The sequence below is a fragment of the Xenopus laevis genome, chromosome 6L, assembly GCF_017654675.1.
Source record: "Xenopus laevis strain J_2021 chromosome 6L, Xenopus_laevis_v10.1, whole genome shotgun sequence".
NCBI classification, from domain to species: Eukaryota; Metazoa; Chordata; class Amphibia; order Anura; family Pipidae; genus Xenopus; species Xenopus laevis.
The window spans coordinates 64,228,716-64,243,967 of NC_054381.1; the positions used below are offsets into that span (position 1 = coordinate 64,228,716).

Below are 15,252 nucleotides of genomic sequence, written 5' to 3' on the forward strand. Positions count from 1 at the left end.
TAATCTAGGGCCTAACGATCGGATTTACCCAATATCACCCTGCCTTTGGTGGGCATATCGAGTTAAGATCTGGTTGTTTGACAACCTCACCAAACTAGTGGATCTTATCGTGCATGGCCATTTTTATTCATTGAACTCATGTTAAACAAGATGTATACCGCCATTTTAAGACCTGTCTGCCTGAGACTCTAGACTCTAGACCAGCATTCTCCCACCCCTTCCCCACTTTCACTGTAATATAAGTACAGACACCTTTCCTCCTTACTTTAATTAATATTTACTCTAGCTAAAGACAGTTACAGTAGCTGGCACCATGCTGCAAAGCATTATTGCTTTGAGATTGTTGACACATATTGGTCCATGGTGCACCCATAAGAGAATAATTTGAATCTAATTTATCATTAGGTTGTGTCTTGTATGTCTCAATGCATCTAAAATATGAAATGAAAAGTAATAATATTATCCGATATTGAAATGTAATCACAAATGTATATTGCATACACATAAACACAGTGTCAGATAGTTCTTGTGTTTCCTTGCAGCTACAGAAGCTTAAGAAATCACTTTCATTCAAGACCAAGAGCATCCGAAGCAAAAGTGCAGAAAACTTTTTTCAAAGGACTAACAGTGATATGAAACTCCAAGTTGACCTGGAGCCGGAAATAAACCCAATTTCTTCCAACCAGATTCTACCCTGTGAGAGTCAGTCCTCTACTCCAACCAAATCAACTGTCCAGCCAGCATCTGATAGCAGGTCTCATGCTTTCCAAGAACATATATTCAAAAAGCCCACATTCTGTGATGTATGCAACCACATGATTGTAGGTAAGGTTTTCATACCAGGGGACATTTCCTAAATTAAGAGAATTATTATCCTCACTGTAATAGAGATAAGTGCCAATATTTATTTTATTTTATAATAATCTTTTATTGTTGAAGGAACACTGTGTGTTTTTATTATGTTTGTATTTAGAACGTGTCATCAATTGCTATACCAAGAATCCAGCGCTTTTTGTATGATGATTTTTATTAATCATATCACCCCCAGGCATTGCCTTGTTACTTCTATGTACATGTAGATGTCAGACATTTCGGATTTTGTTTTGTCTGCTGTAACTACATGATACTAGATTCCACTGAGAATAGATGTTTCACAGTTTTTATTCATGTTTTTGAGTAAAGATTTAGCAAGAGATTTTCAGGGAGGCTGGATAATTGGATCTAAACTGCTAGATGCATTGCTTTTGATGCTGCACATCCTAATAAAAGCCCTAAGGTTCCTAAACCTCAAGAGTAATTAGGACACACGTGACTGTCTCTCATTGGATTTCTTGCAGTGCTAGAGGAATAGATTTCATACAGATCATGTGTACAGTATAGTACAAAATCTTAATTTCTCAGCAGTATTATGTGTCCTGTTTCTCTTGCCTCTGTTGATCAATGTATGCTTATTGCTATTTACGCCAGATCACAATCTAATCAAAACCACTGAGCTTTACTCTAGCAAACAAAGAAGGGGTAATTTACTACCCGAAGAGCAGGGAGCACCCTGGCTCCTTATATCTGCAGGTGGAAGTTTCAGCAGGTCTCTGTGTTTTGGCAGCATTATATTTAGATATAATGTATTATATCTCTATATATATATATATACAGGTTTGGTAGTGGGAGGTGCTTGTGTGTTCATCAGTGCTCATGTATTATTTGGTCTCAGTAAATTACCCACCCTAATATTTTTATTGGTACATGTATGAGATCCGTTATCTGGAAACATTATCCAAAATTAAAATAATCCAATTTGGAAACAATTATTTCCTTTCTCTTTGTAACAATAAAACAGTAGCTTGTACATAATCCCAACTAAGATATAATAAATCCTTATTGGAGACATAACAATACTTTTGGGTTTAATTAATGTTTAAATTACTTTTTAGTAAACTGGAGATATGGAGATTACGGAAATCCCAAATCTTGAGCTTTCTGAATAACAGGTCCCATACCTGTACTAGAAATAATTACAATACTTTTTTTAATATTATGATAAAAAAAAATAACCATCCTTTTAGGTTTGTGAGCCTCTCACAGTTTTGCATTGCAGTGGAAGTGACAATTTTTCAGGCAGTTAATACTGAGACATTTGGGTATATAAACATCTCTGATGTACTGGTAATTTGTACTGCTATTATATTGATTGCCAGCAATTTGAATAGGATAGGATATGCACTGAATCCACTATTTTGGATTTGGCCAACCCCCCCATTCCTTTGCAAAAGATTTGTCAGAATACTGAACTGAATCAAATTCTAATTTTCATATGCAAATCAGGGTGGGAGGGAATTGTTACTTCCTTGTTTTGTGACAAAAGGTTACATTATTTTAAGGATTCAGATTTAGTTCGGCCAGGCACAAGGATTCGACCAAATTCTGCTGAAAAAGGCCGAATCCTGGTCGAATACCAAACCTAAATCCTGGATTAGTTGCATACCTAGAACAGGACACAGTGAATACAGTGCAACAAGATTCTTTGTGATATATTCCTGCTAATAGAGGCTACTTGGTTTGTGACAGAGCACTTTCTGTATGTGAGGAGAGGTAATAATTTCTATACATTTTGCCAGTATTAGTCTTCCCTAGATACAAAGGAACTGAAATATGATTCTTGTATAACCCTCATAAAACTGACAAATTCACAGTTTTGCTGTTAGAAATGGACTAATGGATTCCAAGATACAAAATATGCAAATTTCCCTGCTTTAAGTTTTTTGAAGTACTGTATCTACTCAATGTTAACTCTACAGCACTTACTGCTCTAGAATCCTACTAGAATTGATCAGGTTATTGTCTTTTTTTTCCTTTCTACTATATTACATGGCGACTGCATTATCCTTTCCTTGCTTAATAATTACAGAACATTTCCTTTATGCAACAAACGAGTGGAATGTACGTCAGACCATTGCTTCGTTTATTGCCACAGGTGTTAAATGATGTTTAGCCTAGATGCACAGACAAAAGATGCAGTGCAGAACATAACCATCACGTGCCATCTGGCATTTCGAACGACAAAAGAAAAAACTGTGGAAGCTGTTGTTTTCTTCTCAGAAATTTATTTTAGTTTAACTGGCATTTCAGATGTTTTTTCAAGATTAGGACAATATGTTCACCAATTGCACAGGCCATCAACTTGTCAAATTAAAACAGGATTTATCTGAGTTGAATTCATTGCCTGCCTTCTGTATATGGGACGATGGGAAAAGGCTTACCCCATTTGATGACAGCATCATCAATTCATTATGGGTTTCACATTTTCTTAATCATTTATTTATAGATCACTTCTTTTTACCAATGGTTCTATGACATTTAGATAATTGAAAAGTCTAATGAGTGGATACTGATTAAAAAAACACACAGGAAAGCTTATCTTTACTATTTAGGTCCAACAGTCATGACTGGATATAGAGCTTTGAGGTGAAGCCTAATGAAAGTATTTTTTACTTCTTATTTTAGTGTGGGTGAATGGCATAGGTTAAATAGGTGTCACAGTTTAAGGGGTAGATTTATCAAGGGTCGAAGTGAAAATTCAAATTTTTGAATTCGTTTTTTTAGTGGAATTCAACTACGGAATAGTTATTTTTTACAAACTCCCATGAACTCGAAATTTGACCCTTGGTAAATTTGCCCGAGTGAAGTGAGAGACTCCTTATATTATGTCTGTGTATACAATGACAATAAAATGCCTGAAATGATTAAGGGCCTTATTTATCAAAGTGCGAATTTATCAGACTGTTTTAATCAAAAAAGTCTGACCAAACTAGAATCCACGATTGGACCTTATTTATTATTAAAAAAATCCAGATTTCATCAAATCAGGGACAAATGAGAAAAAATTTAGCAAAAATCCAAATTGTACAATTTTGTCTGACTTTTTTATCCCAAATTGCTCTATTTTTTCAGGCTTTTTCCTGAAAAGTCTGAATTTTTTTGTTTTTTGCCCAAAAGGTTAAAAAAAGTCAGATTTTCAGGCTAATTCCAGTCAGTAACTTCCTAATATGATAGAGACCTCTCCCATTGATTCGATAGGTTCTGAGATGGAGAATTTGCAGATTTGGACTTTTTCCATCTTCTGGGTATAATAAATCTCAAAAAATTTGAATTTTTTTTCCACTTCGGATTTTATAGTAAAAAGAAAAAGATTTTTTGTGTTTTTGGCATTTGGACTTTAATAAATAACCCCCTTAAAGTCACTGTGTTTTGTTAAGGATTTTTAAACAGGTTCTTATTTTTGATTATTTCTCAAATTAAACAAAATATCTGGAGTTTTTTTCAGAGGTAGCAAGAATTTCTCAAAGATCACAAAATTTAAGTGCCAAACTTAACAGAAAATGTCACACTACAGTGCCAATGACCTGCTTTTTACCTGGGTTTAAAGCAAAAGGACAGGCATTCAGGAAGGGAAGGGCAGTGCTTGGATCACTCTGCTCTTGTGCATCTGATATCAGAATAATCAGAAACTTGGTAAAAATATTTGATAAAATAGTTCATTATATAGTGTCACCAGGAAAATTCTGGTGATGTTGCAAAAATCAGTAGCAACATTTGCCTGGTATTTTAATGTGAATGTATAGGAGATAAGTGAGATGGCAATTAAGCTGAGTTAAGGGGGTTTTTATGAAAAAAGGAACCGATGGCAAATGTTCCCATCCACTGAAGTTACTTCCTTAAACTTCCCCCTGCCACATTTAAGCAATCTGTGTCCAAAAATGGCAGTTTGTTAATCAAATAACCATCACTTATTCCTGCAACAAATCCCTGTGGAGTGGAGTGAATTCAGAAATGGCAACTCATTTATTTAAAGCAGTAAAAAAGGTACCCCAATTCATCTTTCCAGGAACCCAGCTCCTGCAAAATTCTCTAAGTAAAACATATATAGAGGAATAGTATCCCTTCAGTCTATGGCTTTATATTGTACTGAGCTGCCACTTACTATTTCACAATTTACTGTGTTCCTGTGTGCAATCCTACAAACTATTGTAATATGCTGCAGCAATTGAAATACACTTCAGTTTGAAAACACTGCATAATTGTGGGTCTTTTCCTATTCCTTATCTTCATAGCACTGCACTTTCTACAGCAAAAGAAAATATCATAAAGGAGTTAGGATGAGAAATAGCTTATACTTCATACTGGCATTTAAATTGCATCTACTGTATATTGTATCTTGGTGGTACATAGTTAAATCGGGTTTTAAAAAGACAAAGTACAAACCCTCCAAATGAAAACCCAGCATCCATACACACACCCCTCCCTACTTTCACATAAATTATATATACACATATCTATACTAACTATAGAGTTTAGTATCACAATAGCCTTTGATGTTATGTCTGTATGCAAAGCAAATCCAAGTATTGATTCCCATCCAGCAAATTCCAAGTATTGATTCCCATCCAGCCATGGCTCTAAAAATTCATCACATCATACCTCCCAACTGTCTTGTTTTTCATGGGACAGTCCTGATTTCATGTTTGATCTCCTCCACGGAACAGCCAGAAAAAGATACAAAGTTTCTAAAACTCAATTAAATAAGAGGCTTTTGGCAGAAGCCTAGAATAGGTGAGCTGCACTTAAGAAACTATTGTAACTATTTAAGATAAGTAGGTCTCTTGTGAAAACCCTTCATAAGCAAAACTGGAATAACACATAAAACCTGACCCCCCAAACCCAAAGAAATGTTTTCAAACTCTCCATAACCTGCCTAATTTTGGATGTGGTATTTAGCAGTGTGTGGTCATTAAATGGGCATGATCTAAAAAATTTCATCCCTACGCACCAAATCTTTTTGTCCCTCTTTCTTTTTTTACAAATGTCCAGCATCTCAGACCTGTGAAGGTTTTATATGACAATAGGAGAGGTCCCTAGCCTATTTTGAAGTTTCTGTGGTGTGCACTGGAATTAGCCAAAAAATAGGACTACTTCGGACTTTTGGGGCAAAAAATTCAGGGATTTTAGGAAAAAGCCCGAAAAAATTGTACTATTGGGGGAGTTTGTCCCCATCCGATTGAATTGTACTTTGTTAATAATAAATAAAGGTCCAATCGTCAATTCTAGTTTGGTTGGACTTTTTTTTTTAATTTAAATACTAAAAAAATCAGATTTTTAGAAATAAGGCCCTGAATGTGTACCCGGGTGATTTTTCCCTACACAGCAGAGGCAGTTTATATTTATGAAAGTCTATCCTTGTTTTTATGGTTTTTTTATGTTATCATTACCCCTCTTTGGGGAATTCAAGTAATTTATTCTGTGCCACCCCTTAATGGGTACTTTTGCTTTGTTTTTGATACACTTAACATCATAATTTGCCTATTGATCTTTTTTTTTCCTCATGCTTGTGTCAGTTTTGGTTGGTGGCATTTGCGGGATATGTTCAACTGTCTTGCTTCCTTCATTTCTCAGTATTTAACAAATTGTACTGAGGCTTTAAGCTGACCTAGTTTAAAATGTGTTTGGTGTTTCTTTACTATCTATTCTCTGCGGCAATGCATCCTTTCACACACAGTACTTGGCCAACTAGATAGGATTGAGAATGTGATTTAGACTTTTCAAAGCACTGAATTAATAATGTATTATTTAGCAGATACTTTTATCTGGCAGAGAAGGAGGGTTTGAGGAAACTCAGACATTGATACAAATGAATGAATTATAGGATTAATAAACAGTAGCTATATTATGCATGTTCTTACAGAAATACACAAAGTTATAGGGTTCCATATTTATTGTACAACCTACATTGTAACCCTCCTTAGGGTTCTCAGAAGCACATGAACCTGTGCATGGAACATATGAATTCTGCACATACATATGTACACGTGCAACTCAGTTATAATGTTGCAAAGCTGCAGAAATGTTATGAATTTGCCCTTAATAAAAAAAGGTATTTTTAGACACTTTTTTCTAATGTGCAAGGGATATGAAAGTGTGAAAGAAGAAACAAAGCCATTTTCTTTCCATACAAAAAAAGGTATTTTAATTAAAGTTTTAAATAGCCAAACTTTTTTTCTGCCATGTAACCTAACAAAACTTACCAAATGCATGATTATGCTACAACATATATGTTTTACTTCAGACCTAGCCATTTATAAAACCATGGTCCTATTGGTATTTACTGCAGGGTGAAGATAGCGCTAAGTTTTTAAATTCATATAATGTGAAACCACAAAAATTAAGTGTCTGTTGAAGTTGAAGATGTGTTTTACTATTAATAAGCCCACCTCCTCATGTATAGCTACATAGTTAATTTGGGCTGACAATCAAGTTTATTTTGGATAAATCTGCTCGTTCATGTAAGGTTTTGCATCAATGTGCAAATTACAGACAGTAATGACCTTCATAGGGAAAGCACCTCATACAGTCTTGGCTGGATTTTTTTAAAAAAATAGTAGAGACAGTCATTATTAATAGGAAAAAAGATAAATTTTTTTACTTCAAATGATGAGTAGAAGGTATAAATCATTTAGAATTTGATGGATTAATGTATCATGGGTCACAAAATGCTGGCAAATACACTTACAATAAAGGAAAGCCCTGGAGCTATAAGTGCATGACAAGGGGTCTGAAGGGCTGCATGACAAGGGGTCCAAATGACCAGGAGCCAAATTATACTGGTCTTGGTTAGATATGGGCAGAGTCACATGTAGCTTTTTTTAGGTGAGAATGAATTTATTAATGCAGGAGATGGCTTGGCCCAGGGGTGGAGTCAGAGGAGGATGTGATGTCAGAGGAAGAAGCAGTTCACTTCCATCATCTGAGCAGGTAGAAATATCCCTCCTTCATTTTGCATATTTTGCGAAATGTCAGAAGTTATATTTCGTTATCTTTTCATATTATCTATAATTATCAGAATATGGATGCTTTTCCTGAATGTGCTGTTACTTTGTCATTTCTGTATCTTTATGCAGTTTAATTGTCAGAGTCAGAGTTAAGTGTCAGGATTGTATTAATTTATGTTAAATGAATGATATGAAATGCTTGATCCAGGTAATGTTTCCGATCGCCATTGGGGCCAGGAAGGAATTTTTCCATCTTGAAGCATAATTGCCACTGGTTCAGGCTGGGTTTTTGCCTTCCTCGGAATCAAAACAGTGCACATATGATTTTATATTTTAAGTTTTATTTGTCACAGAAGCGGTAGGTCCTTGCAAGAGAACTGCACAGGTAAGTTTAGAAGAGGGAGAAAGGAGATTCTCTCCTGTGACTGCACGTTGGATTGATTGATACAGACGCTACTACTGGTTGTGCTAGATGACAGCCTGCTTGGATTTCCTAACATCGAGACACTGTAGATGCAGGTCTGTAAGCAGGGCTGCTGAACTTTTCTCATGTTGGCGGGAGAGCATATTAGCTTGTTAAATTCTGGCTTTAGAATATTGCCTCGGATTAAACTTGCATGGTCCTATTTATTTGATAAAATGTGAATAAATGCTGTGCCATTTTACACCCATCTCTATCTCCTGGTTTCATTAAGGTATATACAGTTAGGCCCATAAATATTTGGACAGAGACAACTTTTTTCTAATTTTGGGTCTGTTCATTACCACAATGAATTTTAAATGAAACAACTCAGATGCAGTTGAACTGCAGACTTACAGCTTTAATTGAGTGGGTTGAACAAAAAGTGGTACTATGATACTAAACTAAACTAACACAAATGGCTCAAAAGTAATTGGACCATTGACTCAAGGGTTAATTCATGGGCAGGTGTGGGTAATTCCTTTGTTATGGCATTATCAATAAAGCAGAATAAAGCACTGGAGTTGATTTGTGGGGGTGCTTGTATGTGGAAGATTTTGCTGTTAACAGACAACATTCGGTCAAAGGAGCTCTCATTGCAGGTGAAACAAGCCATCCATAAGCTGCAAAAACAGAAAAAATCCATCTGAGAAATTGCTACAAAATCAGGAGTGGCAAAATCTACAGTTTGGTACATCCTGAGCTGTCCATGGAAGACAACAGTGGTGGATGATCGCAGAATCATTTCCATGGTGAAGAGAAACCCCTTCACAACAGCCAAACAAGTGAACACCACTCTCCAGGAGGTAGGCGTAACGATATCCAAGTCTACCATAAAGAGAAGACTGCATGAAAGTAAATACAGAGGGTGCACTGCAAGGTGCAAGTCACTCATAAGCATCAAGAATAGAAAGGCTGGAAAAAACATCTAAAAAAGCCGGCACAGTTCTGGAAAAACATTCTTTGGACATATGAAACCAAGATCAACCTCCTCCAGAATGATGGCAAGAAAAAAGTATGGAGAAGGCGATGAACAGCTCATGATCCAAAGCATTCCACATCTCTATAAAACATGGTGGAGGCAGTGTGATGGCTTGGGTGTGCATGGTTTGGACAGAAGCAGCCAAATGAATTCTGAGGTGTTCTGAGACAATGTCGGCTCAAATCCAGCTAAATGAAGTCAAATTGATTGGAAAACGTTTCATACTGACCCAAAACATACAGCCAAAGCAACCCAGGAGTTTATTAAAGCAAAGAAGTGGAATATTCTTGAATGGCCAAGTCAGTCATCTGATCTGAACCCAATTGAGCTGCATTTCACTTGTTGTAGACTAAACTTCAGACAGAAAGGCTGACAAACAAACAACAACTGGAAGCTGCAGCAGTAAAGGCCTGGCAGAGCATTAAAAAGGAGGAAACCTAGAATCTGGTGATGTCCGTGAGTTCAAGACTTCAGGCTGTCATTGCCAGCAAAGGGTTTTCAACCAAGTATTAGAAATGAAAATGTTATTCTCAGTTTTTTAATTTGTCTTACGTTTGAGCCCCTGAAATGAAGTGATTGTATTAAAAAAGGCTTTATTTCCTCACATTTTTATGCAATCTTTTTGTTCAACCTGCTGAATTAAAGCTGAAAGTCTGCAGTTCAACTGCATCTGAGTTGTTTCATTTAAAATGTATTATGGTTATGTACAGAACCAAAATGAGAAAAAAATGGCCTCTGTCCAAAGATTTATGGGCCTAACTGTAATAATAGGGCTCAGCGGGATAGCTCAAGGTGAAGGGTCAAATTGAGGAGCCCCCTTGTCATTCTATGCTTTAAGTATGTAAGAAGGTATAAGAGTGATTTTATTTTCTTTATCAAGTCTAATTCTACTTATTCTACTAATCTACTAATTCTACAATTTCATACTTATTTTAGATTTCAAGATAAGGTTTATAAACGCACAATGCTTTATTATAAATTGTTGGCTTCCTTTTCATTACTTCCCTGTTTGACACTGCAAGCTTTTACTCTGTTTCCAATTGTCTTGCAGATACTGTATGGCTATTTCCTTTCTAACACCCACACATAGGGAGAGAAAATGGTAAAGCTGAATAGAGCGGCTTTACCCTGCAACTTAGCCCCTGCAGGGTAAAGCAGAGAGCCACAAGCAAGAAGACAGGCATCATAAGTAGCTCGTCATAAATTATGTGATTTAAAAGAAGTTGCATGTGTTTGCATAGCAGAACTAAAAAAAGAATGTAAACTTCAAAAGTGCTTTAACTAGAACTTACAGTATGAGAAAATAACATTTTCATTCAAACAATATCCCTATACAAATACAAGTGTTATATAGTTGATTTAGGTTTAGAAAAGACCAAGGTCCATCAAGTTCTACTCCAAACAAAACCAAGTACACATACTATATAAACACAGTTATACAGATGTACTGTATCTATAAATTCACATATATAAACTATATGCACACCAATACCTATACAGTACGTACTAACTGTAGATTCTAAGATCACAATAGCTGTGGATAGCTGTCAGTGAACTCTCTCCAGCCCTGCACACTGCAATGCATACTCAAGGTGAGGCCTTACCAGGAACCTATAAAAAGGCAAAAAAGTGCCAACTCATCCCTTAAATAAGTCCAGGAAAAACATTGTTGTGCAGAAAAATCAAAAGCTTGTAAAAAACAATTTAACCACTGAATGTAGAATACATGTATTACTCAATTTTTTTGATTCATTAAAGGGGAATTGTCGTGAAAATGAAAATCTAATATACACTTCATCATACTAAAATAAGAAACTTTGTAAATACAATTAATTCAATATTCTGCTCCGTTTCTGAAATAATTACGTTTATCTTCACTTTCCCTCTCTCAGCAACTGTTTCTAGGAGTAGCAGTAGTGAAGATAAACTTGATTTCAGAAACAATAAGGAATAATTAATTGATTGATTGATTGAAAAAGTGCCAACTCATCCCTTAAGTTGATGCCCTTTTTATGCAAGATACAAATTGCGTACTTTATTTGCTTTAGTAGTCACTGAATGACACTGCCTAGAGTTACACATCTTCTTATTAACAAAAATACCCAAATCCTTCTCTTAAGGATGCCCCAACACACTGGCATTTACTGTACAACCCACACTTACATGTATGTTATTTCTACTGAAGTGCATAACCATACATTGAACCTAATTTGCCAGTTTAGTCAAATTGCTCTACAAAGTGGCAGCAACTGCATGGAATTATAGTTTTGCACAATTTAGTATCATCATCAGCAAAAATACAGACAGTTCATTCAATGTCCATCTTAAGGTCATTAATAAACAATTTAAAAAGAAAAGGGCACAGGACAATATTAGAGAAATTTGGACTTTTATAGCATTTCTTTTTCAAATGCTTGTTAATATAGTCCAATTAAAGGGTAATTGCACATTGACTCTTCCCTGTAATAAAGCAACAATCCAACTGCCATTGCACTCCACTGAAAACTATGGGATTTGCCTGAAAATGTTTTACCAAATACATAATTCTCCAGTTGAAATGAGATGGGCAAAGTTTGAAATCAGTAAAGAACTGAGAGTTGTAATCCAAAATTGAGTTTATCTCAAATAAATCCAGGAAAAACGTTGTTTGTAAAAAACATAATATACACTTCATCATACTAAACTAAGAAACTTTGTAAATACAATCAATTCAATATTCTGCATCGTTTCTGAAGTTTATCTTCACTTTCCCTCTCTAAGCAACGGTTTCTAGGAGAAGCAGTAGTGAAGATAAACTTGATTACTTCAGAAACAATAATGAATAATTAATTGATTGTATTTAGAAAGTTTCTTATTTCAGTATGATGAAGCTTATATTAAATTTTCCTTTTCACGATAGTTACCCTTTAACCATTTTTCCAGAGCTTGGAACACCTTGTCTACAATGCATTGTTGCATAGAGGGCAATTGGTTACAGTCAAACTTCTTGTTTAGTCTGGTATCAGAGAGTTCTGTTAGTAAATAGATACATACTGTACATAGTTGTGTACAACCAGGGCCTGCCTTCATTGGATAGTTTCAAAATCAGATCACCTCAGACATCTTCCCACCACCCAACTATTTGAATACTCTGGTGTCAGATTGTTGTGTTAGTATAGTAGTCCTTGTGGAGTACAGTCAGGGCCCTGTCCCGCACTGGCTGGTGAAATCAGATCATTCCTAGACATTATTTCTCTAAGACAAGATCTAAACCTTCATTGGACTGAGTACAGGTTGATTTAGAAATGTACAGAAATTAAATTACTTTTTTGTAATGATATAAGAACAGTGCTGTAGATATTATATTTTAATGTGTTCTCCAGGTTGTGCTCTTGGTTAATATGAGTGGTTGTTCCCTCAATTCTGCTGATGTAGATTGTATTTGGTATCTGTTCCAAACTCGGCATAGTCTTTGCGTTGTGTTTTTGAGCCAATAAATAATTTATTTGCTATTATCATATGTCCAGTATACAGCAATATTATTGCTGTCACACTGTCTCTAAAATATAAAATATAATGAGAGCCGTGGCACCAACAGTGAGACAATGATTGGCACAACTGAACAACACAATGAAGGGTGGAAAGTCTTTAAGGAGAAGGAAAGCTACCAAGGCTGTTTATTACCAACAGATTAGCCACAATTGTGCAAGCTAGAACACTTTATTTATTCTATAGAATGCTTTAGCATTAACAGCTCTAAAGCTCTCTGGGGCTCATTTATCAACACCGGGCAAATGTGCCCATGGACAGTTTACTAGAGCAACCAATCAGTGATTAGCTTTTTAAAGCCAGCTACAAGTAGAAAAATTAAGCAGCAATCTGATTGGTTGCCATGGGTTACTGCCCATGGGTTACTGCCCATGGGCAAATTTGCCCAGCGTTAATAAATTACCTCCTCTCTGTTTGTTTAGGATAGCAGCTGGCATATAAGATTGTGACATAACTTCCTGCTGGCTCATAGCTCTGGGCTCAGATTACACCAGGGAGGGGGGAGAGAAGCTAACTGAGCATGCTCACGCCATTGTCCTAGAGGTTTAAGATGAAAACAGGAAGTCTGATACAGAAGTCCATGTGTACACAATAGAAGGACAGAAATGTGGTGTTTCTTTTGACAGAGGACTTTAGCATTACTTTGAGGGTTTATTGGTGTATTTATATAGACCTTTTTGATGAAGCTTACTAAGTTTAAACCTTTCCTTCTCCTTAAGATATTTTAGTAGATGGTGAAAGGTAGCAATATGATTCTGCAGCACAATATTTATCACCACCTCTTCTCCAAAACATGTCCAACTTTCCTTGAAATTTTAACTTTTACCTGTTTAGGTAATTTTTTCGGTAACTTGAGAAACATCTGCACAATTGAAGGATTAGAATGAAAAAAACTTCGAATTTCTAAGTTTTTTTTTTGGCTACTTCGACCATCGAATTGGGTACTTCGACCTTCGACTACGACTTCAACTTCGAATCGAACGATTCGAACTAAAAATCGTTCAACTATATCGACCATTCGATAGTCGAAGTACTGTCTCTTTAAAAAAAACTTAGACTACCTACTTCGCCACCTAAAACCTACCGAGCACCAATGTTAGCCTATGGGGACCTTCCCCATAAGCTTTCTAAGTAATTTCCGATCAAAGGAAAATCTGTCGTTCGATGGATTAAAATCCTTAGAATTGTTCGTTTCGAAGGATTTAATTGTTCGATCGAAGTAAATACGGTAAATTCTTTCTACTTCGATATTCGACCCATAGTAAATGTGCCCCCTATAGTTTTCTATTACATGTAACAAGAATTTAGAATTTTTCATGAGGACGTGAAATAAAACATGTCCCCTCCCCCTCCTAGTTTTTTGTTTTAACTTCAGTGCATAAGACACTATAAAAAGGAGGCAAGTTCAATTAATTTTCAGCGTACTTGATTTATCAAAGCATTTACATGAAGTTCAAGGAGAAATAATGCTTTGAACACGTTTTCCTTTGTTGTCATTCACTGTTATAATGTGCAGAAGGACAAAAAGGTAGATTGAATCATTGAAGCCAAGTGTCCAACTATATTATCTTTTTGATGCTTGGAGTACATGATACATCAAATATATAGCAGATGTTTTTTTTACAATGATGTTTGTCATTGTACAAGTGCGTAAATCAAAACAAAAAAAAAACCTGGATGAACACTGTGATGCTAGTTCTAAGAGCAGAACATGAGTGAAATGTCATGTCACATCAGATGATTACATTTGACATACTTCACATGAGCTGGTTTAAGTTGATATTTGCTTTAGTTTCAGAGAACCCACTGAAAAAAACATATCCTATATTTCTTTAATATGGTATTTCAGGTTTAGATATACTGGTGTTGTGATACATAAATCTAAAGCTCTTTTATGCTTTGTCTTATGATCTGCATTGCATTTTAAGAGACATGGATCAAATTAGTGGCTTGATTGATAATGGAATGGCTAAAATATCATTTAAATTGAGATGCAATTAAGTAGCACTTCTCCATGATTTTAGCTACAGGCATTTGAAGTATCAGATAGGGAATAGCTTGTTTTATTATATTATTATATTGTACAAAATAAGCACAGTTTTATTTTAAGTCTTAGTTAGCGCATGGTGCTAATTATAATACACCATTTAACTCGCTATTCTACAAAGGCTATTATATAGGGCCACCATTATAATACATGAAGATTGTAGTCCAACAATTACGTTTAATCTAGTAAAATCTAGTAATCTAGTTAAATCTAGTAACCATGTTTTACAATAATCCTTAATGAGGCAGAGCTGTCCTAATTCATGGACCAGAATTGTGACATGGCTTAAAAGTAACAGTTCTGTAATACTTACTTTTATTTTGCAGACTCTTTAGTGTATGTTTTTTTGCAGGAGGAGAAACACCTGGGAATACCTCCTGCAGCCCCCATTGCAATACTATGTGGTTTCCGCTCA

The 15,252-nt window shown here is 35.6% G+C and overlaps 1 protein-coding gene across 1 annotated transcript in view; it reads left to right on the top strand.

Moving 5' to 3' along the window:
- The window catches only part of stac.L (SH3 and cysteine rich domain L homeolog), an 85,110-nt gene that overhangs the window by 25,248 nt on the left and 44,610 nt on the right, over positions 1 to 15,252 (top strand). The window contains exon 2 of the mRNA XM_018267565.2: positions 543 to 825. Coding sequence (XP_018123054.1) covers positions 543 to 825 — 283 coding nt within the window. The remainder of the gene's footprint in view (positions 1 to 542; positions 826 to 15,252) is intronic.